The sequence below is a fragment of the Myotis brandtii genome, unplaced genomic scaffold (assembly GCF_000412655.1).
Source record: "Myotis brandtii unplaced genomic scaffold, ASM41265v1 scaffold26, whole genome shotgun sequence".
Taxonomy (NCBI): Eukaryota; Metazoa; Chordata; class Mammalia; order Chiroptera; family Vespertilionidae; genus Myotis; species Myotis brandtii.
Window position 1 is genome coordinate 214191 of NW_005359880.1, and position 26100 is coordinate 240290.

Here is a 26100-nt window from a genome sequence, read left to right on the forward strand (position 1 = left end):
CACTTTAGAAGATACTGGCAGTTTTCCAAAGTGTGTGTGTTAATGAGAGACAGGTCAGCTTGTCCTCGGTTCTCATGAGTGTAAGAATAAGGCATCTTGCCATTGTTACTGTTGTTGTTTTTTTATTGTGGAAATAAATGTAACTAATAAACAGGATTCTGTGAAATATTTCTAGGTAAAATAACTTTTTATAAATGTATATATTTTTTCATGATTTTTTTTTTTACAGAGACGAAGGGAGAGGGATAGAGAGTTAGAAACATCTGTGAGAGAGAAACATCGATCAGCTGCCTCCTGCACACCCCCTACTGGGGATGTGCCCACAGCCAAGGTATATGCCCTTGACCGGAATCGAACCTGGGACCCTTCAGTCCGCAGGCCAACACTCTATCCACTGAGCCAAACCAGTCAGGGCATAAAATAACTTTTTGAAACTCCTCACCCATTTTAATGATTTTTTTCACTATGCAGTAAAACATATGTTTACTTTTAGTATTTGACAGGAGTGCGAGAGAATCATGGGCAAAGGTGGGCAATATTTCTGCCATTGGCGGCATTTGTACACTGAGGAGAGAGTTCAGACTCTCCCTGCTGGTTGTGCTCAAATGAAGAGTTCACATTTCTGGAATTCCTTTTGTCCTCCAGGGAGCTGATATAAGGCAATGTGACAACTTGGAAATAAAATGCAGGTTACCCACCCACGCACCCACTCGTTCCCTATCCCTGTTGCTGTGCGTAAGTCACCCCCAAGGACTGAAGAAGCTGGTCTTTTCGGATTGCTCATCATTTTTTATGTTTTAGGAAAACCTTTCCATTTTCATTTTCTGAGTTCTCTAGTGACCAAGAAACTATTTACCCCAAAGTCACCAAAATGTCAGCTACGTATATCATTTGGAATTTTTGGCTCAAATAAAAAACAAAGCACCCCAAAAAACCTGTATTCTATTCTTTTCACAGTTTTACATAGCAATAGAAAGTAATATAAATAAAGACCTTTGTCTGGGCCTCTTAATTATTCCTGATATTGGTCATATATATAAGGTCATACCAGCACATCGGATCTTGCTTATAATAAATGGATAAAAAACACCCAAATCCTTTTTTGTTTTCTACACACAGGCATTAAGATTCCTAGATTATCCTGAACAAAAAGGTGAAGTGAATAAACTTGACAACTCTGCTCAAAGCAATGCCTGTTTTTAAATCCAGACCCAGGTTCCGACCCCAGCGCTTGCATTTTACGCCTGTGAAACGTTCTCTGACTTTGGAGCCACAGATTTTTAGATCTGTAAAGTGGTTTCAGATCCCTGCCCTTCCTACCACATAGGGTTGTCGTGGGGATCAAATCTAACCATTTATGTGAAATTATAAACTATGAAAGTACTAAACTAAGCCTTTGAGAGCTGGGCTTAGCAGGCGCTGTGTTTTAAGAAAGAAGAGTACTGTCCGTTGACCTAGAGCAGCTATTTTCAACCTTTTTCATCTCATGGCACACAGAAACTATTAAAATTCTGCGGCACACCAAAAATATATATATATTTTTGCAGATCTGACAAAAATAAGTATAATTTTGTTTCATTCACACCATATGGCTATTGTTGTGTTGGCTGTTGTCATTTTTTTTTTAATTTGACAATCTAAGGGAGAAGAGGTCAGTGCCCCTAAGTAGCCAGATATTGCATGTTTTAAAAATTCTTGTGACGCACTGGTTGAAAATCACTGAGCTACAGTGTAATGGAAACTCCCTCTGTACCTTGAGAGCTTGTGCACACACATGAGCCTGAACTTTTAAACTTGCACCAGACACCACTGGCTGACCTGTTTAGTTATGAGTTACTTGTCTGGGTTCTGCTGGCTTCTCACTAACACCCCTCCCCACAGGGGAAGAGAGAAGGACAAAATTTTTTGCTTTGGTGGTAGCCCCAAACTATGATCAGGTCACCTTTCACTCCTGGAGGAGGGGCTAGAGGGCCATATGAAGTAGGCAGTCTGCAGAATCACTCCTGCTCATCTCTGTAACTTCTTTCTTGCTTTTAAATTTTTATTTTACCCATCTATACTTACTAGGTGTAGAATATGTGGAAATGCTTACAAGGCTTAAAAACAGCCACATAAAAGTATTAGCAATCATCATTAATACTTGTTATGATAATAAGTGAGTAAAACAGGGACTAAAACAGCCTCACGGACACGTCCCTGCATATATTCCTTATTACTGCCAAGGAATCCACCATTCTTTTAACACTGGAATGTCATTGCCAGGAATGAAATACAAAGTTGACCACACTCACCAAAATCTTGAGACAGTACATGAATTATGTTAATCATCATAATAAAATGCTAATATGCAAATGGTCATCACGCTGCGACGACGAAAGGACCAATCAGCAGGGACCTGACTCTGCGTGGCGCCTGGCCGGGGTGGGGGACCTCAGGCTGCGCCCCCCGCCCGGCGGGGCTTGATAGGGGACCTCAGGCCACGCCCCCTGCCTGGTGGGGCTTGATGGGGGACCTGAGGCTGTGCCCCCGCCCGGCAGGGCTTAATGAGGGACCTGAGGCTGCACCCCCAGCCCGGGGCCAGGTCGGGGGACCTGAGGCTGTGCCCCCTGCCCAGCGGGGGCTTGATGGGGGTGGGGCCGGCTGGGTCTGGGTCTCCTGTGATTTCGAGGTGCACACGGGTGGGCGGGGACTTGACTCTGGGTCCCACGGTGCGCCCCAGACTCTGACAGGAGGGAGATTTTCATATACATTTTACTTATTTTCTTTCATCTCTGACACTTCTATTATAGAGAAAGGGCAAATAGCAATATTGAAATATTTCCTCTAATTAATTCCCTTTTGATGTGCATGAATTTCGTGCACCGGGCCACTAGTTTTTAATAAAAAGTGTTTTCTTGGTCCTGAGCAGGTTTTAAAAATCAAATTCTATAAGAACACGAAATATGGTCTGGGAATGTGGTGGCAGTGACATTGACCGAGACTCTAAAAGCGTTATAAGGTGTGTATCAGAAAACTGGGAGCTTAGAGTTGTAGAAATGAAAGTCTACAGGTCCATAATCCCTTTCCTAAAACAGTCTCTTTTAGGATTCAAAATCCTGATGCCTCTTTTTAAAAAAGAATATGATTTTATTGATTTGAGAGAGAGAGGAAGGGAAAGAGAGAGACAGAGAAACTCGATGTAAGAGAGAATCATCAATTGGTTTCCGCCCCCCTCCCCCGCATGCACCCCAACTGGGGATCGAACCCACAACCTGGGTATGTGTCCTAGCTGGGAATCAATCCTGCAGCCTTTCAATGCACAGGACAACACTCAACCAAGTCACACTGGCCAGGGTCATCCTGATGCCCCTTATTGATAGGACACCCCAGTAAGATCTGGAGCAGAACCCTATAATCAGATGCATTAATACATCTGTATCAAAGTGAATGAATACCCACACCAAATCGTTTAAAGAAGACTATTAATATACAGCAATTGAAGTTGGGATTTACTACCAAATAAGTTTAGGTCATGTCATATTTTACTAACAAATGTGTCATTGCAAAATTTTTGATTTCCTGTGCTTTTGAATTTTAGAATTGCATATAAGGGATTGTGGGTCTGTGTTGTGTCCAAGTGTCAGCTCCCAGCAGGAGTAGTTGTATATGGGCAGGTAGCCACTTCTTATGAGACAATAGAGCTAGAAGCACCACCTCTGGAGTCACACTGCTTGGGTGCAAATTCCAGCCTTGCCGAGTGACTTTGGGTAAATTCTTTAACTTCCCCAGGGTCTTACCTTTACATCTGTGGGGCTGCAAATTATAAAGATTAATAAGTAAGGTTTGCATGTGAAATGCAATGTGTGTATCACATTAGGCACACAAATATGCACCAGTTTCCTCATCTGTATAAGGGAAATAATAATAATGTGTGTCACAAAGATGTTTTATGAGACTTAAGTAAGTAAATAGATGTCACATGCTTAGAATAGTGACTGCCCCATCATCAGCATTGAGTAAATAGTAGCCAATATCATTATCATCATGGTTACTAAAAGTCCATACGTTTCCTGTCAGTAGAATCATTTTTAGGAAAGAGAAAGTCAATATTTATTGAATGAATGAGTGGAGCATTGGAAAATTATACTAATTCATAATTAGTATGTTCTAGACTGTAATTCCATCCCAGTTCTTCCCAAGAGTCTTTGCTCCCTCCCTCTCCCCACCACCACCACCACCACCACCCAGCACCTTTATCTTCCTTCATTTGCACAGTGCTTGATGAACTTGGCACTTGTCTTCCTCATCACAACCATGCAGGTGTGTTAGGCTGTCTGGGAAGCTGTCCCAGAGGCTGACAAACCCTTGGCAGTCAGATAGAAAGGCAAAAAAAGGAACTGTTGGCTGACGTCTCCAGGCCTCACTCCTTACTCACCTGGAGAGTTCCAGAGGTATCTTTAAAGTTTTAGGGTAAATGATGAGGCGGCAGCGGCTGCTGGTGGTGTGTGTGTGTGTGTGTGTGTGTGTGTGTGTGTGTGTGTGTGTATGTGTGTGCCTCTCCCAGACACATATCTTGGATTCCCCCCCCCCCATTGTTATATATTAATCTCTTGTGATTGCTTAGTAGTGGCAGGGTTTGATAAAGTCCTAAGTCTGCAGAGACGTTTTCAATGCCGGCAATGTATGGAGGGAGCAGGGGGACTGGCTAGGCAGAAACCAGTGGAAGAATGTGTGCTTGTGTGTCACAGTTTGGACTCATGTCTTGGCACGGCTGCCACATTCCCTGGCCTGTAAGAACTGCATCTTCTCTTAAGGCCACACATACTTGGCAAAGCCCTGTTTTGTTCCTTTCCCGAGGGGGTGCTTAGGTAGCGAAGGTGATGGATAATATGGGCAGGTCCTGGTTGGACAGGGGCATGAGAGAATATGGAAAGAATCCTCTTTAAAGAGCCTTATTACGCTGGATGTTGGTGTCTGTAAACAATCGCAGCATTCAGGGAGTTCAGGACTTAAATGAGAAACACAACTTTGTCAGATTATACCGCTCGGATAAAATGGCATAGGCTCCGGAAATCTATAATTAAACGTATTTTTGAAAATGAAAAATATAGTGTAACATCTGGTTTATTTCACTACAGAAGTGCCTGGGCATTGCTTATGTAAGTGTGATTGACTTTAGCTGATATTTGGATTTCTCTGTGTAAAATTTCTGTATTTTAATTAAAGTTTATGTGCTTGACTCTATTTGTGGTGTAAACAAATGGCACACAGACACACACACTCTAATCTAATGGCTGTGTTACTTAGAAAATCTAATGTGTGTTCATTTTCTTTCTGTTGCAGCGGATATTCAACTCCTTTGTTTACACTGAGAAAATCTCAAATGGAGAAAGTGAAGTACAGCAGGTAAGAGGTTATTTACTGCTTGACATTCTCCATCTAGGTCTTGGCTCTGGATGTGGCTTCGTTACTCTTTCCACGCAACCTCCATGTGGGGTTTCCTGTGACCTGTGTATGAATCCATAGGCATCGTAAGCCCAGTGGCGGCAGCCTCACACTTCAAGTTCTTACAGGCAATCGAAATAACAGTGATATGGATGGTTTTCTTTTATGTGTGCTATACTTTGGAAATATTTTGCATTCCTTTTGTTGTTTTGGAGATTCCTAAACTACTCATATTTAAAAGTATTAGGAAATTATTTCATCTGATACAGGAAAAAGTGCCCAGGTTTTGGAATCGGACAAGCTGCACGTCAAATTCTGGTTTTCTTACTTACTTGGGGGCCCCTGGTAAGCGATGTAGCCTTTTTGAGCTGCAGGTTCCCAGTCTTCCATAGACGGAATGGAATATCTGCCTTAGAGGACACTGAAGCTCCAAAAGATAATTGTGAAAATGAAATGAAATCATGGCAAATTAACTGAGCATAAATGAAACCCTTATGTGGAAGGGTTTAGTTCGGGCATAGAAGCAGCTCAGTAGATACTGACTTCTCTTGTCCTTTTCTTTCTCCTCTCCTCCTCTTGTATTGTTCCTTTGCTTCTTTCCTCCCATCTTCTTTCCATCCTCTGGAGGGTCAAAAAGTTCTGAAGCCAGGTTCTGCCCACTTTATTTAGAGCTGGCTTCAAATGGACTGCTTCCTAAATTAACACATAGTGTTGGTGAACTTGGTCTTAAATAATTGATCCGCCCTTGCGAAGGAAGGGTGGCAAAGAGGATTCCTGGGTTTCAATTTCAGCTAATCCACTCACTTCATTACACTATGTGACCATCAACGGGTAATTTGAAGCTGGGTTGGAAACTTAATAAACACAACCAAGCTAAAAGCCAGGGGGTGGCAGAGAACATCCACAGAGTGAAGAGATCACTGTGGTGAAAGACATAACAACTTAAAACCTCGGAGATGCTGCCGTTATTTTATTCACGGAAAACAGCTTGACTTGATCTGAACTTGAGAAGTGCCATGCAAGAGCCAAAAGCTTCGCAAGTGTCATTAGAGTGAAGTTATATAGGGGATAGTTACTTATTTATAATAAATTACCGAGGTTTAGTCTTCAAGTTCAGCATTTCCTGTTTATAGTCACTACATTTTTTATTTTGGTTTCTTCAGGTTTAATTTATAGGGTGTAAGCAGCTCTGAATAGTTTTTTTTTTCCTTTAAGTATTTTTAAAAACGAATGACCTGAAATTACAATGAATATGAAGTAGTTTGCTCTATCAAGTCTTATCTTCGTAATCCCTGTCTTATTTTTATCCCAGCAAACTGTAAAGTGCTTTAGGATCATGGCATTTAAAATGGTTTTACAGGGGAAGATTTCTACAGAGGCCATGTTCAAGGACACTCCTGGGGAGACCAACGGCCACTTGATAACATTTTAAAGAAACTGAGCCAGGGATATCAGTTTTGCTGCTTTCCCTTAAGTAACAGATACAGGTTCTCCCTTCAGCTGTTTTCAAATGCGCAGGTAGTGTTTGTTTTCTTGTAGTGATGTCAGTTGCTTTATTTAACTGTGAACAAGTTCGGAAGCACTCTAATAAATTTTTAAAATTATAGCAGCTGATTGAGCACCTAATACTGGTGCTAGGCAATTTCAGCTTATTATCACAGCGATTTTCCTCCATAACCATGAAGGAAACATATTATCCTCATTACAGATGAGGACACGGAAGCTCCAAAAGATAAGTTACCCGTAGTCTCAAGATGTATAAGTAAGCTGTACACATCTGTAGTTTTTAAAAAGAACAACCAACCAAGACAAGCTCTTGATGCTGTTTGCTTGGCGTTGAGGCTGTGAGGGAGAGGCCTTTCGGAGGGGCTGTGGCTCAGGGCGTGCACTGTGAGGCTGGACCTGTGGACACTGCAGTGGGCATCTATTTAGCTGCAGGTTGTCTTGTTTTTGTATATAGTGACAGCACCCTGCCATTCTTAGCTGTGGAAAAAAAGGGGAGGGGGTGGTCACCTGGCATGGGAAGTATTTGGATCGTTTTTAGTTGTGTGGTAGTTTTAAACTGTTGTTTTAAAACAAACTACAACTCTTCATTGTCAACAAAGTGAAGAGTCACTGCATCAATGAAAGTTCAAGAACCTTCTGTGCTAAACACAATTTGCAATGTTTTGTTAATTTTTGTATGTTTAGAATGCTGAAATGTTTTTGAAGTTAAATAAAGATAGTATTACATCTTTTAAAAAAAGATGTTTAAGTAAGCTAGTGTTCAAAATAATTTTGACCCAAAGTAACCTGTATTTTTATTTTAACAGAATTTACTTTAAAATTTTATATTTTCATCCAAAATAGGAGTTTCTGCTAACTCTGTTTCTTTGTTTATTTGTGGGGTTTGTTGTTGTTGTTGTTTTTAAAGTATATTCTAGAGAGAGAGGAAGGGAGAGGGAGAAAGAGAAACATCTATGGACTGCCTCCTGCACGCCCCCTACTGGGGGTTGAGCTTGAATCCAACTGGTGACCTCTTGGTGCATGGGACGACGCTCAACCACTGAGCCAACTGGTGGGGCTAGCTCTGTTTTTATCTGAATAATTCAAATTAAGGAGAATTACCACATAGTCAGTTCTATCTCTCCTCACTCTGAGTGTCAACAGAGTTCTCTCTGATACCCAGAATGTACTTTTAACTTTTCTCTAGTCTCTCCAGTCTGCCCTCTGAAGAACCCTGGACAAATAGATCTTATGCCTCTTTTGCAGCCAGTATTTGGAGATAATTATCATGTCATTATCATTATCATTTTAGCCTAAAATTAAAAATGCCCAGGGGCTACTCATAGACAGAGGGAAGGGGGGTAGAGATGGTGGCTGAAAGAGGTGAAGGGATTAAGAAATATAAATTGGTAGCTACAAAACAGTCATGGAGATGTAAGTAAAGCATAGGGAATATAATCAATAATATTGTGATAACTATGGAAGGTTGCCAGTTGGGATACTGGATATATATACACGTATGTACAGTATATGATTGTCTCACCACTAAGCTATACACCTGAAACCAATTAAAAATAAAATTGAAGGAGAAAGAAAATAAAATACTCAGGTCCTAAATAATTTCTTCTTCTTTGACTTGACTTCCATTCCCTATAACAATAACAATAAGAGCTTTTATTTGTATATGTACTGAATACTGTGCTCTCACTTCATTATGATACACCTGTGGGCTGAACGGGACAGGGGTTTCCCCATTCTGTAGTGAGGAAACAGAGAGTCCTATTGTCTTCTTGACTTGATTAATAACTGCCCAGGACTCTGGACCCTGAGATCCTGGATAGTGCCAGGATGGAATCTCTAGGGAACTGCTTATCTCTGGGTTAGCTCTAGTATAATAGGTCCCCCATCACAGTCACTCACACTCTCACACCTGTTATCTCCTCTGAATTTCAGAACAACTCTGTAAGATAGGAGGAGTTACTATTTTTAACTTAGAAAGGTCAAGGGTCCCAGCTAATATGTAATTAAGCTGGCTTTTTTCCCCCCAGTTGTGAAGTTGGTGTTTTTTTTTAACATGTGAAGAGTATAAAAACATATACATAGAGAGTAAAGAAATTAAAATGAATACCTCAACCTACTACCCATCTAAAGAAACAAAGCATGACCATTGTGTAGCAAGACCTGTGTGACCTTCCCAGAGGTTATCTCACTCCTTCTCCCAGAGATAACCTTATCCTGATTGCTTGTGAAGCCATTCCTTTGCTTTTGTGTATGCATGTGTGTTGATTTGTGTGTGTGTGTGTGTGTGTGTGTGTGTGTATATATATATATATATATATCCCCAAATTAATTATTTAGTTTGACTATTTTTATTCTTTATATAAATTTTCAGTATACTGTTTATATTCATGTATCTTCTTACTTTCACTCAGCATTATATTTCTTTGAATCAGCTATGTTCAGATTTATAGCTAAGGTGCATTTATTTTCAATTCTGGATGGTCCATTTAATGGAAAGTATGTATCTATTTTTCTGTTGATAATGCTTGGGCTGTTTCTAGTGTTTTCATTTTTTAATTCTTGTTCATATCTCTGGTGCATAGTTTAGGTGGAGTAATTCTTATAAAGGAAGGAACATTAATATCCCTGGCCTCTGCCAATTGAATGGTGGTGGTAGTGGTGGTGGTGGTGGTGGTGGTGGTGGTGGTGGTGGTGGGTGTATCTACACAATTTCCAAATGCTCTAGGTGGGGAGAAGGGCTTTCGCTCAGATGGAGAATCCCTGGAATAGAATTGCTAGGTACAGAGTTTGCAACATGACTGGATAATGCCAAACTGCTTTCTTGCTGATCAACACGGTTACCTTCCAACAGACAGTGTATTACAGATTGGCTGCTCTGTATCCTCTGCAGTACTTGGTGTTACTGATTTTTAATCTTTCGTCAATTGGGGTGCCTGAAATGGTATCTAGTAAGTTTCATTTGTTTACTTTGATTACTAATGAAGTTTAAATGACTTTTCACATGTTTATGATACATTTTTATGTGTATTTTTTTTGTCCTGTCAAATGTCTACTAATGCCCTTTGTCCATTTTTACAATTGGGCTGCCTGGTTGTTTTAGAAGTTTAAAAGTTCTCTTCATGGTCTACATCACTGCTGTCCAAGAGAATTTTCTGAGGTGATTAGTTCCATATTGGTGCTGATTGAGCAGCCCCTAGCCACACATGGCTACTGAGCACTTGCATGTGGGTGGAGCTAGTGAGTAATTAAATTTTAAATTTTATTTAATTTCAGTTGTAATTAAAATGGCTACACACGGCCAGTGATTATCATATTAGATTCCCTTGCAGAATAAATATATTCTTCTAATTTGTGGCTTTTCTTTTCACTTTTCTTATGCTATCTTTTAAAATAATAAAGTTTAATTTTAATAGTTTTTTAAATCAATTTTTTTTTTTTGGTTGCTGCTGTTTATGTTTTGTTAAATTCTTTTCTACCCCAATGATATAAAAAAGTTCTCCTGTTTTGTGTTCTAAAACTTTTTCCTTTCTCATGTAAGACTTTTCTCCACCTGGAGTTGATTTTGGTGTTGGATGTGAAGTAGATATCTAATTTCTTATTTTCCCCCATGTGTATTTCCAAATGTCCTAGCTCTATCTGTTGAACAAATTTGTCCTTTTCCCCACTTTTGTTTTCATTCATTAGTCAAGTTTCCATGTATGTGTGAGTTTGATTTGGTTTTGTTGGTAGTTTTTCTCATTGTGCCAGTACCACATGTCTGGTAGGGTGATACTATATTTTCATTTATTTTTCCAGAGAGCATCTGTTGCTCTTTGCTCTTACATAAGCATTTGCTCTTACATATGAATTTTAGAATCAGTTTGTCCAATTATGAAAGAAAATCTTATTGGGATTTTAATTGGTATTACAACAATTTATAGATCAATTTGAAGACAATATCTTTACTAATATGGTATAGCTCTCTATGTACTTAGTAATTTTACAATGTCTTTTAGATAGTTTGGTGATAAGTTCACAAAAGATCTGAAAATCCATGCCTGTGGGATTTATTTCTAGATATAAATTTACATTATAAATAATACCTTTAAAATTATATTTTTCTAACTGTTGCTTATTTGAGTTTTATGTGTTTATCTTACATGTAGTTATCTTCTTTAACTATGATATTCATTCTAATTTATCTGCACATGTCTTTGGATTTTCTGTGTACATGGTCATATAGGCACATAAGACAGTTTTGGTGATTCTCTTTCTAATTCTTTATGTTTTTATTGATGAGGAAGGGAGGAAGGGAGGGAGGGAGGGAGAGAGAGAGAGAGAGAAAAGAAGAAGGTGGAGGAGGAGGAGGAGGAGGGAGGGGGAGAAGTAGGAGAAAAGAGGAGAAAAGAGGAGAAAAGAAAAACTTCAGTGTGAGAGAGAAGCATCAATGGTTGACTCCCATACACACCCCAACTGGGGATCAAATCCATAGCCTAAATGTGTGCCCTGACTAGGAAGCAAACCTGCAACCTTTTGGTATATGGGACGATGCTCCAACCAACTGAACCACCCAGCCAGGGCCCTGTTTCTAATTCTTATACCTTTTATTTCTTTTCAGTGTCTTGCTATACTCGCCTCCAGATAAGTATTTCATAAGTATGGTAATAATAGCCACAAAACATATGTATGATGTTTATTGTTTAGTTTTAGGTATATTCTAATTTTGATTATCATTGCTTCTTTGATCTGTTAGTTATTTAGAAGGATGCTTTTATTTTTCCACATACCTAAATAGTCCTCCTAGTTAAACTAGCTGTCTCCTCTGTACTTCCCCGTTATACTGAGCTCTTTGGGTTACAGGTTTTTGCAGTGTCTTCTGTCAGATTTCCCATCCTAAACTTTGTCCCCTATCCTGGTGCCCTGGGCTATCATGAAAGTGGAAGCTCAAGGTCTCCAGATTATGCCCACATTCTCAGGGTGAAAGCAGGGTTTGGCACTGGCTTATTTCCCAGATTTCTAGCTCTCCCTTGTTTGGGGACTCAGTGCCCCTAACAGTGGTTTTGGTTTTCATTCAGGACACCAGCCTCTTAATAATTACAAGAACAATTATAACTGCTTGTAAGATTTTTTTGATAAGCCAAAATCAGACTAGTTATTCAAATTAGATTATTGGCCTATGTGCTCTTAATTTTAGTTCTTTAGCTCAACAATCTTTCGTTGAAAAGGAACCACAAATTTATGCATGCTTTTTTATATTTGTTAGTATCTGGAATCCTGACTTGAGGTTTTTATCCATTATTTCTTCTTTGGGGTAATGAATACTAGAGCCCCATGGGTTCTTGCCCTCCTCCTTACTAATCAAATCTTATTGAGAGTTGGATCTGACTTGTGCATACTATATAACTTGGCATTAAATCTAACATGTTGTTATTGTCTTCTGGTTAGGGGAGCAAAGTAATTAAAACTAATATAAAACATTTTGTGATTCTTGACTCTTGCCACAAAACTCTCTATGGTATAGACTTTTCTTTGGTCTTTCTCGTTATTTCTTTTGAATTAACCTTCAGAATGTGGTTCAAAATTGCTTAACAATGTGTTTTGAATCTTTAATTAGTTCAGTATATGTAGTTTTGGTGCCAAAAAACTATGGCAACAGCCTCAGGACAATACAAAACCCATTCTTGTGTGGAACGCGTTCCATAGACTCCAGTTTTGAATACTTCAAGAAATTAAGCTGTGTGAGCACATAAAGGCATTATATAAAATTGAACCTGAATCAAGAAAAATAAATGTTTGATCAAGAGCCCCAAAAGATAACAAAACAGTCCATAAAAAAAGCAGTCCATAACAAAAAGACAAGGAGCCTCTAGGGGCACGTGATTAGATCGCTGAAGGAATCAATCACCTTGGGCATATTGTTTCAAGAGTTTGCTCTTTTTCTCAAGTGCGCTAGTAATTTTTTATTCAATGAAATGGCAAGCATATTTTCATAACCAGTGCTGTATTTCATAAACTATTGATTGTTGGCAGCGGCTAATTTTAGAAGACAGAATCTTTTGAAATCGGCAAGTTGGTGAAAGAACTTTTACTCGAACTTGGCTTCACTAGTTTTCTTTTGTTTGTTTCCTGTTTCACAGATTTGATCTTTATTGTTTCCTTCCTTGCATTTTAAGTTAATCTTGCTCTTTTTTCATGCTTCTTAGATTGGAATTTTAGGTCTTTGATTTTGATACCTTTTTTTTTTCCACAAGCACAAGAATTTAAAGCTCTAAACTTTCCTCTAAGCACTACTTTGTTTCATCCACAAAATTTGATATCATATATTTTCCTTTTCCTTTCCTTTTAAAATATTTCCTAATTTCCCTTGTGATCTCCTCTTGTACCCATGTATATACCCTCTTGTATAATGCCTTTGAAGTGTGTTGTCCAGTTTCCAAAACATTTGGGGTCTTCTTAAATATCTTATTGTTACTGATTTCTCATTTAATTCCATTGTGGAAAGGGAACATAATCTGTGTGATTTAAATCATTCTTAATTTATTAAAACTTGAGTTTATGACCCAGCATATGTCCTATCTTGGTGAATATACCATGTGAACTTGAAAAGAAGGTGTCTTCTACAGTTGTCTGTTGCTGAATTCTTTATAATAGTATAACCATTAGGTTAAGCTGGCAGATAGTTCAGATCATTTATTTTGGATCAGATTTTTATATTGTCTAATTCTGTCATTTGCTGAGAGGAGGGTTAATATCTTCAACTGTAATAGTGGAATTGTATATTTTCCCCTTTAGTTCTATTTTTATCTCATGTATTTTGAGGCTTACTTATTGGGCATGTATGCATTTAAGATTGTTAGGTTTTCCTGATGAATTACTTGTGACATTATGAAATGTCATTCTTTATCTCTCTCCTTAAAGTCTATTTTAGCTAATATTAACATAGTCACTCCAGCCTTTGTATGCTTACCATTAGCATGGTGTACCTTTTTATAAGCATTTACTCTCAATGTCTATTACTAAAAGTGTCTCTTGTACATAGAATATAGTTGAGATTTTTTAAAAGCTATTTTGACAGTTTCTGTCTTTTAATTGGGAATATTTGGTCAGTTAATATTAAGTTTGATTGTTGGATTTGGGTCAATGATTTTACTGTTTTCCAATTTCTTCTCTGGTTTTTGTCTCTTATTTCCTCCTTTCTTACCTTCTTTTGGATTTTTGAATATTTTTAAAAATTTCATGTCAATATATTTTATTTTTAGCTATATATTTTTATATATTTTAAGTGTATACTCTAAAAGTTATATATCCTTAACTTATTCCAGTCTGTTTGGAGTTAATATTTTATCACTATGTAAAACGTAAAATATAGAACCTTTATAACCTTATAGGTCCATTTCCCCATGACTATGCTAGGGTTTTCACATTTAGTACATCTACAAATATTACAAACTTCACAAGAGTGTTATTGTTTTTACTCTAAACTATTATATGAATTTAATAATTTAACAATTAAAAGAAAAAATAAATCCTACATACCATTTCCAGTGCTCATAATTTCTTTCTAAAGATACCAATTAATATTGAGTCTTAAGAATTCCTTTAATATTTACTTGTAATACATACAGATTTCCTGGTTACAAATTACATTATGATATTTTACTTAGAAAATGTCTTGTCTCGATTTTGTCTTTCCTCTTAAAGGATGTTTTGGCTTGAGATTGAATTTTGAACTGACAGTTTTTTTAATGGTATTCCACTGTGTACTGGACTTCAGAGTTTTTGATGAGAAGTCAGTTAAAGTTTTATGCTGTATGCAGTGTCATCTTCCCACCTCTACCCCTTGGCAGCTTTCAAGATTTTTCTCTTATATCTTTGTTTCAGTAATTTGACTATGACTACCTAGACATAGGGGTCTTCATATTTATCCTGCTTGGTGTTTGTTGAGCTTTATGAATCTGTAAGTTACGTCTTTCATCAAACTTGAGGACCTTTGACCATTATTTCTTTAAATATTTTTTCTACTACATTCTGTGCTGTCCTTCTAGGACTCCATTTATATGTTTACAAGGTCTTTTTACATTTTACTACAAGTTCCTGAGATGATGGCCTCTCCTATTCTCTTATTCTTTTAATATTTTTCCCCTCTGACCTTCAGATTAGATCATTTTTATTGGTCTATCTTTAACTCTACTCTTATTATCTTCATTCTGCTGTTAACCTTTCCAGATATATTTTTAAATTTTCTGATGTATTTTTAAGCTCTAGGATTTCCATTTATTTTGTCTTAATAGATTATTTCTCTACTGAGATTTTTCTCTTTTCAATTCATTGCAAACATATTTTCCTTTGTATCCTTGAGAATCTCTATATAAAAAAAGCTAATATGCTAAGTGTCTGACCATCCGACCAGTTGCTATGATGTGCACTGACCACCAGGGGACAGACGCTCAACACAGGAGCTGCCGTGACGCTCACTGGCCATTTACAGAGAAACAGCACCACAGACCTGGCGCCCACAAAGCAACACTCAGCTTCCCCCAAGCGACACCCCACCAAATCATAGCCGATGCTACCGAGACCCCATGGTGCAAAATGTGGCCCAAAGCCCAGCCCAGCCCAGCCCAGAAACAGTGCCTGTGGGCACCAGGTAATGATGTCACGTAGCAATGTCTGGCTTCCTCTCCCTAGTGACTAGCCTCCTTGAAGTTTCTTCAACCCAGGAACATGACTTGCTTTATAGCCAGGTGGAAACATTTTACCCTTTAACCAAATGTCTGTGAAGCGTTTTCCTGTGCCTCATCTCATTTGATCCTCACAGAAGTCCTGGAGTAGGTAGATAGGAGATTGGGTAGAATACTATTTTCTTTTCATTAGCCTGAAAACAGAGATTTAGAAAGCTTAGAAACTTGACCCAACTGAAAAGAAGTAAGAAATGGCAGACCTTGAAAATGACTTCAGGTTTTCTCATGTGCACAATATAGTCAAACACAAACACTGCTGCAGTTAAATATTTCACCCTTTGTGCTCCCTGCATGATCTACAATAATAATCTGCTTCATCTTGATATTTACTGCTGTGCTGCTAACAATTACCTGAAAGAGAAGTTGGGTGCTTCACTGGGCTGGAAAAAGTTTAGCTAAATCAGAAAGCAGGTCTAATTAAGCATAGGGGAACAACCGAACATCCGGTCTCTAAGACATGTGCTGACCACCAGGGGGCATGTGTGGAACATGGCAGGCGTCAGCTGCAGCGGATGTGGTGGAGCATGAGCTGGGGCGCCAGACCAAGGCAGGGTGCCAGTCGCTGTCATCGGGGTGAGCCTCTGGTGGTTTCTGAAAATTCTTTGCTCCCACGGACTGTGGTCCCACCTGGCGCTTGTACCTGCTGCCAGCGCCAGCCCCACTCACACCTGCTGCTGGCGCCAGAACCACCGCTCACACCGCTGCTGGTGCCTGGTGCCAGCCCCAATCGCTCAGTGCCGTCAGCGGGTGCAAGCAGGCGGCTGCTGGCCCCAGTCACCCCTCAGGGCTTCTCCACCTCCCCCTGCTCCTGAGGGGTGATCAGGACCAGCTGCTGCCTCTCACACCTGCTGCCAAGGATGGCCCTGCTCGCACCCACTGCCAGCCCTCAGTGCCAGTCCCAATCACTCAGCGCTGTCAGCAGGTTGAGTGGTGGCTGCTGGCCCCCATCACCCCTGAGGGCTTCTCCACCTCCCCCTGCTCCTGAGGGGCGATTGGGGCGGCAGCCACTCCTTGCACCCACTGACGGCGCCGGCCCCGCTTGCACCTGCTGCTGGTGCCGGCCCCAATTGCTCTGCGCTGTCAGCAGGTGCGAGCAGGGCTGGCAGGAGCAGTGGTGATGGGAGCAGGGCTGCTGGCAGGCAGGGGACTGGGGGCCGCAGCAGGAGAGGCTGGGCGGTGGTGTGGAGAATGGGCTGAGACCTACCCCTGTGCCTCCACAGCCTCATGAACCACAGTTCCTTTCAAGGTGCACAAATTCATGCACTGGGCCCCTAGTATAGTCAATAATATTGTGACAATTTTGCACAGTGACAGGGGTTACTAGATTTAGTGTGGTGATTACATCGTAAGGTATATAAATGTTGAATCACTATAGTCCACCGAAAACTAATATACTATTGTATGTCACCTACACTTAAATAATTTTTTTTAAAAACTAGATGAAGGTTGATTGGAAATATGCCAATTACAAATACTTTATTTAATTTATTATAATCAAGCAAAACATCAAATGACTTCCAAAATATAACTGCACTCACTTTCCTTAATAATTCATCATTTCAAAAGACATTCCCTTTTCACTTAACCAAAACTTTAATCATAAAATAAGCTACAGAAAAATCCATATATATACTACATCCTGCATTACTATATTACAAAACTATTTTAAAAGCCACCAAATGCAGCTAAATGCTAAATAGTAGTACTAATAACACCCTTTTATTTTATTTACTACTAGGGGCCCAATGCACAAATTCGTGCACATTGAAAGGAACTGTGGGTCGTGAGGCTGCGGTGGGCACAGGCGCAGGTCTGGGCCCATCCCTTGTGCTCCTGCCTGGCCCCTCCCACCATGGCCCCCGATCCCCTGTCTGCTGGCAGCCCCACTCCCGTCATCATTCCCACATGCTGACGGCGTCGGCCCCACTCGTACCAGCTGACAGTGTGGAGCGACTGGGGCCAACTCAATCAGTGGGTCCAAGCGGCGGCTACTACCTCAATCACCCCTCAGGAGCAGGAGCGTCTGCCCCCTGGTGGTCAGTGCACATCATAGCAACTGGTCGTTCTGGTTGTTTCTCCTTAATGGCCGTTAGGCTTTTATTATATAGATAGTTTACCACATACATGTATAGTTCAGAGATATAAGAATTTTTCTTCCCCCACAGGTGTTTCAAAACACGCTAGTGTTTAAAATACATTTTGACAGGAATCTAGTTTTTCTTAATTAGTTGTATAAATTGTTGATGCTAATAATTCTACCTGTAAGATTTAAAGTTTAACATTTTGCTTCACCAAATACTATTTACTGGGACATGGTAAAAGAGAAACATTGGTTTTATAAGAAATTGATGCTTTTTAGGTATTAATAGTCTAAATTTTTTATGTAAATGTGAATCCGAGGGTCCAGTTATGATGATTTTGGACCAGTTCAAAGTAATGGATTAGAAGCCATCTGAAAAAGCAAGATATAGATCTTGCACAAAATTATATTCCTTTATTCATAGGAGAAGAAAGATATTCTATAGCAGAATAATTACTTGTGGCCTTAATTAAATAGCTCTTTCTTCAAGGAGATTATCAGTCAGTCTTAAAGTTATGGTACTTTATATGCTAAAAATGTAAAGAATCTATCCTAACTAGCATGATGTTTTAGGATTTTAAAGCTGGAAGGGTGCCCTAACCGGTTTGGCTCAGTGGATAGAGCATCGGCCTATGGCTCAGTGGATAGGTCCCGGGTTTGATTCCGGTCAAGGGCATGTGCTTGGTTGCGGGCACATCCCCAGTGGAGGGTGTGAAGGAGGCAGCTGGTCGATGTTTCTCTCTCATCGATGTTTCTAACTCTCTATCTCTCTCCCTTCCTCTCTGTAAAAAATCAATGAAATATATTTAAAAAAAAAAAAAGCTGGAAGGGACCCCCAGAGACTATGGGTACAAGGCCAGAAAGGTTAGGAAAATTCCCTCCATTCTTTTTTTGGACAGCCTCCTTGTAGCTTAGGATAGAGAATTAAAGAATTTCATCTTTCGATTTGAAAAGTTGAGTTCCCGACAGGATTCTGTCATTGACTATCTGTTTGACTTCGGCACGATATTTAACTCAGTGTCTACATCAATTTTATCTATAAAATGTGAATAATAGTCTATTTTGCAAGATTGTTTAAAAGAAAAGTATTTTGTGTTCTGCTTTCAGAATACAAAATGGTGATAGAGTGTAAATATAAGGGTACACTAGTGAGATGATTGCTTTCTTACTTTGTTATTTAATCCTCTTAAGTAACTTATGCCTAGAAGGAAAGATCTGTAAACATTTTTAGAAGGAGAATTTCCAAGAGAGAATGATCCCAGAAAGGCCCTGGGAGGGACTCGTGGGACCTTTAAATAGTTGAGAAATGTGAGATTGGACATGGGATTTATATTGGCTTTGAATCTGTATTAACTCTGTATATCTACTCCTAGAAACTGTCCGCTGTAGGAAAGTTTAGGTATGTTGTCAAACTATGCTTTGGACCACAGGGAGAAAAGGGAAAAGGGTTGGACAAGAAGAGAAGGTGTGGAAGAACTGGGCACTTAGGAATCTTGTCTTTGACTAATGGCTTCCTGTTCCTGGTCCTAGGTAGGCGGTTAGTAAATATTTGTTGAAAAAATGACTGGAGATACTCTTGCATCTCAATATCTGGATTTGTTTTGGGGTTGCCTTGCCAAGTGTAATCTCGTGTGGTGGTAGCCTGAAGGCTCTCATTTTGTTTACAGTTACCTAGTGAAGTATGTTCAAGGCTCAGACTTGTCCAGACCAAAGGAATCCCGGAGGTGGTATGGATGGATTCCATTCTTTCTTTGCCCCCAACCTTTCCCCATATGTTCCCAGGGGATTTGTTTGGGCTGAGTCCTGGTTTAGTTCACCCCCTTACCCAAATCTACACTTCACTCTGTGTTTATTGTAAGAATTCATTAAATGTTTGTAGAATGGGTGAAAAAAAAGGCACTAAATCTGTAGAAAGGCAAAAGCAAGGTTGAGAGGTATTGAAGCTGCCCAGGTGGGGAATTACAATGAATCAACCAAGGATCAGAGCAAACAAATGACTTCCCTCAAACCACAGCCCCAGCAAGTTTAGCTGGTTAGTGTTTAGGTTTCCTTGGTTGGAAATCAATCTAGGTCTGTCTTAGCTCTTACTGTTCTTGGTCTGACTTTCCAGAAAATACGTTAATTTTTATCTTAGACAACCCTCTTCCTGGACTGCCTCTCATGTCTTACGATGCCTTGTTAATAAGATGGGATGGTGGTCTGTCGTTTTGGAAAGATGGTATAAGAGGGGATGTGATAACTGTAATATTTATGTGGTTCTTTATTTTCTTAGTGTTTCCATGTATATTTTCTCATTTAATCCCCTTAGTGACATTGTAAAATATGCAAGTATTATTAACCCATTTTCCATATGAGAAAACTATATCTCATACAGATGTTATAAGTGGTTAAGGCCTCACAGAAGTGCTAAAGTGGTTGAGACAATTTTTAATCCTAGTTTTGTGCTTTCTTTGTTTGTATTGTATGGGCTATGATAATAACTAGCATCACTTATTGAATACATGTTACTAATTAATATATATTACTAATTAAGCATTGTCCTTAAATCTTTTCTCCTTAATCACATGGCTTGTTCCCTTATATCCTTTCAGTCTTGGCTCAATGTTACCACTCAATGAGGCCCTCTTTGGAGACCCATTTATAAATTTATTAATTGCACCCCTCTTTACTTCTTCCTCCTCTGCTTTTTAAAATATCCTTATAATTGATTACCTAGAACTTATACCAGTATGTATCTATTTTTAAAAATATATATTTTATTGATTTTTTACAGAAAGGAAGGGAGAGGGATAGAGAGCTAGAAACATCGATGAGAGAGAAACATCGATCAGCTGCCTCCTGCACACCCGCTACTGGGGATGTGCCCGCAACCAAGGTACATGCCACTGACTGGAATTGAACCTAGGACCCCTCAGTCCACAGGCCGACGCTCTATCCACTGAGCCAAACCTGTCAGGGATGTATCTATTTTTTATTGTATATCTTTTCTAATAGAATATAAACTCTATGATGGTGGGGATTTTTGTCTGTTTCATTCCATGCCATGTCCTCAGTACCATGAAAAAGTATCTCCAAGTAGTATAGGGTAGGCACTCAGAATATATTTGTTACATGAATTAATAATTCTCAAAAACAACTTTACAAGGTTTACTAACAAGAAAATCTATGCACAAAGAAATATTTTGTCTAAAGTCACCTGACTAAGATGTTAGAGAACCTGATTTTGAATTCAAGTATGTTTAGATTCAATGCTTCCCTATGTATGTTCACAATACATGATGTGTTGGGCAGGGGATAGAGGGAGTATTGCAGAATCTGTTACAGGGCACAAAGAACCAGGTTCTGTTCTTTTTCTGTTCCCTTTTTTAGCAATTCACCTTGCTTGATTAATATATTGGAGTTTAGTTTGAGGTGTTTTGTGTTCTTTTAATGGTCTAACACTTTAAAAAAAGAAAAGATTCACAAACCATTACACTACCTCATGGTGCTTTCCCAAAAAATTATGCAGGGTTGACTTTGAGTTTGTTTCAAAAGAATTGCAAAAATATTGTGTTTAGAGGGGATACTCCTTAAACTTTGGAAGGAGTAAGAAAATATTAAATAAATGTTTTTATAGAAGAGAAAAAATGTTTGGTATTTGTTACCTCTTCCAAAAATAAAAATTAGGTTCCCTCCTACCTCTGGTAAGTAAGTGGTAAGCAGTTGAATTCAGCAAACATTTGTTGAGGAATTACTCTACTTGGCATTGTCGGAAAAGAAATAAAGAGCTTATCCCAAGGACATAGTTAAATCATAGGAGACTGTTCTCATTTTGGTATATTTTGCTAATCTCTTGCAGATGATGCCCTGAAGGACAGAAATGCCCCCTGGGCATTTAGGAGAGGCAGAAGGGTGGTCTAAATAGATGATGGACCCAATTTAGTGTGGTAGTACCTTTGGTTATGTTAAAATTATATATGTTTTTCTAAAATTTTAATATATGGGGGATAAATACAAGAACTAGTATGTTCCTAGTTTGTGTTATATTTTTATAAAAGATTATTTATTTGACATGATAGTTCATGTTTACTTAACAAATACTGCTTCGTGTGCTTTATCTCATTTAATTTTTACCACAATCCTGTGGTACCGACATAATTTCTCTCCCTGTTTTAGAGCCAAGGAATTGAGACTCAGGTGTATTAAGTGATTTCTCAAAGTTATTCTTTTTTTAATAGTTAGAAGGCTCAGATGCCTTCATTTAAATGTTCAAATTTTAGTTTTAATTATAGTTGACATGCAATCTCATGTTAGGTTCAGGTGTACACCATAGGGATTACACATTCCTATACCTTGCAAAGTGATCACCACAATATGTCTTGTTTCCATCTGTCACCATACACAGTTGTAATGATATTATTGACTCTGGTCCCTATGCTGTACATTGCATCCCTGACACTTATAACTAGAAGTTTGTACTTCTTAATTTCCTTTCCTTTTTTTTTTTTTTACTCATTCCCCCACCCTCTTCCCCTCTGGCAGCCATCAGTTCATTCTCTGTATGAGTTTGTTTCTGTTTAGCTTTGCTGGTTTGCTTATTTTGTTTTTTAGATTTCACATACAGTATAAGTGAAATCATATTGGTATTTGTCTTTCTTTGTCTGACTTATTTCACTTAACATAAAACTCTCTAGGTCCATCCATATTGTCGCAAATGGTAAGATTTCATTCTTCTTTATGGCTGAGTAATATTCTATTATATATCACTAGAGGCCCGGTGCACGAAATTCGTGAACAGAGGGGGTGGGTCCCCTCAGCCCAGCCTGCACCCTCTCCACTCGGGGAGCCCTCAGGGGATGTCCGACTGCCAGTTTAGGCCAAATTGGGACAGTCGGCCATCCCTCTCACAATCTGGGACTGCTGGCTCCTAACTGCTCACCTGCCTGCCTGCCTGATCGTCCCTAACTGCCCCCCTGCTGGCCTGGTCGCCCCCAACTGCCCCCCCTCTGGCCTGGTTGCCCCAAGCTGCCCCCCTTGCCAGCCTGGTCGTCCCCAACTACCCCCTTCTGCTGGCCTGGTCGCCACTCACTGCCCCCCCATGCCGGCCTGGTTGCCCCTCACTGCCCCCCTGCCGGCCTTTGTCGCCCCATGCAGTCTGCTGTTTGGTCGTTACTGTGAGGGCATCCTGACCAATTTGCATATTACCCTTTTATTAGTATAGATATCATATCATATATATCATATCACATTATATCTTTATCCATTCATCTATTGATGGACACCTAGGTTGTGTCTGTATCTTGGCTGTTGTAAACAATGCTGCAATGAACATAGGGGTGCATATATCTTGCCAAATCATTGTTTTTGTTTTCTTTGGATAAATACCCAGAAATAGAATTGCTGGGTCCTATGGTAGTTCTTTTTAAAATTTTTTGAGGAGTCTCCATACTGCTTTCCATAGTTGCTGCATTAGTTCCCTTTGAACCCTCCTACCAACTGTGCACGAGGGTTCCCCTTTCTTCACATCATCGCCAACACTTATTGATTGTCTTTTTGATAATAGCCATTCTGACATTTGTGGGGTGATATCTCATTGCAGTATTGATTAGCATTTCCCTGATGATTAGTGATGTTGAGCAGTTTTTCCTGTGTCTGTTGTCCATCTGTATATCTTCTTTTATTTTCTTTTTCTTTTTCCATCTTCTTTGGGGAAAATATCTATTTAGGTCTTCTGCCCATTTTTAAATTGGATCATTTGATTTTTTGATGTCGAGTGGTATGAGTTCTTCATACAGTATATTTTGGATATTAAGCTTTTATTAGATATATCCTGTGCAGATATCTTCTCCCATTCAGCAGTTTGTCTTTTCCTCTTATTGATGATTTTCAATAAGAAATTTTTCAAAAGCTGTGCAAAAGCTTTTTCGTTTGATGTAGTCCCATTTGTTTATTTTTGCTTTGCCCAAGGAGATATAGCCAAAAAAATATTGCTAAGATCATGTTGAAGAGTTTACTGCCTATGTTTTTTTTAGGAGTTTTATTGTTTTTGGTCTTACATTTAAGTCTTTAATCCATTCCCAAAATCATTCTTGAATTAGGTGGTAGGTAGAACCAGGATCATAATAAATGTGGTCTGCCCTAACCGGTTTGGCTCAGTGGATAGAGCATCAGCCTGTGGAATGAAAGGTCCCAGGTTCGATTCCGGTCAAGGGCATATACCTTGGCTGCGGGCACATCCCCAGTAGGAGGTGTGCAGGAGGCAGCTGATCGATGTTTCTCTCTCATCGATGTTTCTAACTCTCTATCCCTCTCCCTTCCTCTCTGTAAAAAATCAATAAAATATATTTTTAAAAAAATAATAAATGTGGTCTAACTCTAAACCCCATGTTCTTAACCACTGTGCTGTTACTTTTCATACTTTTTCTGCTGCCAATTTTTCTACATTTTCAATTTTTTTATTGAAGGTGGTTTATTCTCTCCTGAGAATATTGCACATCAACCAAAGTAATATAAATAATATGTCTAAACATTTTAAGTACTATGATGAAAGCTTAGCTGCTGAATGATGAAAAGATAGAGTTTAACTGCTCAGTTGACATGGGTAAAACAGTGATGGGGGTGCCTTCTGTGCTGTTGGGGAAAAGCCTTTTAGCTCAAGTAAATGGGCCTTATGAGGAAGGGCATCCCAATACTAATGGATCATCCTGCAGGAGCATAAAGAAGGTATAAAAACAATGAAGTCCTTGATTTCTTTGAAGAGAAGACTTTAGTCCTTTCCACAATGTATTATTCCATTATTAATATAACTTAAGGCAGTTGGTTCTAATTTGCGTCATTTTGGAATTTCTATGGGCTATTGATTTTGTTGTTGTTGCGTTTTTGTTGTTGTTGTTTGTAAGTAAATGGTTCCTAAATAAGAACTTTTATCTAATGGAGTGAGTGAACATTGCAGCTGTTGGGCCAGTCAGTAGGATTACACTACAACATAGTGAGCTTCTTTTCATCACACAGGAGTAAAAGCTGGTAACTCTGGCTTCCCTAATGTAGAGCTGTGGTTGGTAAAGCTTTTGTGAGTGCAGTTTCCCCGAAGAATGCTGCAAACCCTTAGCTCCCTCGTGGAACTCGGAGGCTCTCTTCCAGTATAAAGCTTTGATAATAACTGGGATACGCTGAGAACTGCTCAGCCAGCTTCTTGGGGGAAAAATAAGGTGGGCCAGGAGAGAGAAAGCAGTCTGACAGCTCCCTGTCTCATATTTAATGAATAGCTATTTTGAATTTAAAGTAGTTACCTCTCTTGTTTACAGGTTAAGGAAAAATATATGCAGCCTATGTTCTGCGTGCCTGTGTATAGTATTTGGAAGTTAAAGTATGTGTGTATGCATGCATGAAGGCTTTAATTCCTGTACTAAATATAGACCAGCTGACTTCAAGGGTATGTATTGTACATTATTAGCCAATGTATGTGCCTGGTGTCCAGATAAGCTGAGATAATCCTGCCTATGTACACCCCCACCCCCTCCTGTATACTTGCACATTCTTTGTAATGTACTCCCTTTGAAGACATAAAAATGCAGTATATATCTATTGTTTACATATACAATTGTATTCTTTGCATATATTTATAGTGTTTACAACACAGTGTTCACTTTTACATTTGTATATATAAACCTATAGCAATGATAGGAGAAGGAAATCTCTTATGTCTGCCACCACCACCAGGCACTAGTACTTTAAGCTTGAAGATCCTGGTTATAGGTTTCTTGTGTTGTTGTTTTGAAAAAACCCAGAATAGTCCATTTCCTTGTTCTCTTAATTCCCACACTTTGTGTTCCGCTGTTTGTGACCGAGGCAGGGGAGAAGGGCGTGTTGCAGGTAGGCACGGCTGCAGCCAGCCGAGGGGCGGGTTGGCCTTTGGGGCAGGAAAAGACATGTGAGCTCCCACCATGCATCTCTCCCGGCTCCAGCTGGAACTGAAGCTTTTCACGTAACTGCTGTTCATATGTGTGCTCATGCCTTCTTTCAGTGAAGCAGACCCTGAGCTTTGGACTCAAACCCTCAAAGCATCTTTTAACTGGAAGGGAATAGATTGAGCTGCCATTCTAAAGGCCAGGAAGACTTCATCATGAGAAATGAATATTCCACTGAAAATGGAAACAAGCTCATTTTACGCACACTGCCAGCATCTCAAGGTTGGCTAGTACTCAGAAATGCTGGTGAAAGGTTAACAGCCAAGATTTCTCCAAATCTCCACCCCGCTAACAGAGAAATGAATCCACTGAAAATGGAAACAAGCTCATTTTACGCACACTGCCAGCATCTCAAGGTTGGCTAGTACTCAGAAATGCTGGTGATGAATTAACAGCCAAGATTTCTCCAAATCTCCACCCCGCT

At 39.4% G+C, this 26100-nt stretch overlaps 1 protein-coding gene across 1 annotated transcript in view; it reads left to right on the forward strand.

Annotated features, from left to right (window-relative positions):
- The window catches only part of CACHD1 (cache domain containing 1), a gene marked incomplete at its 5' end in the record, with an annotated part of 228885 nt that overhangs the window by 79980 nt on the left and 122805 nt on the right, over positions 1–26100 (forward strand). The window contains one exon of the mRNA XM_005868055.2: positions 5323–5385. Coding sequence (XP_005868117.1) covers positions 5323–5385 — 63 coding nt within the window. The remainder of the gene's footprint in view (positions 1–5322; positions 5386–26100) is intronic.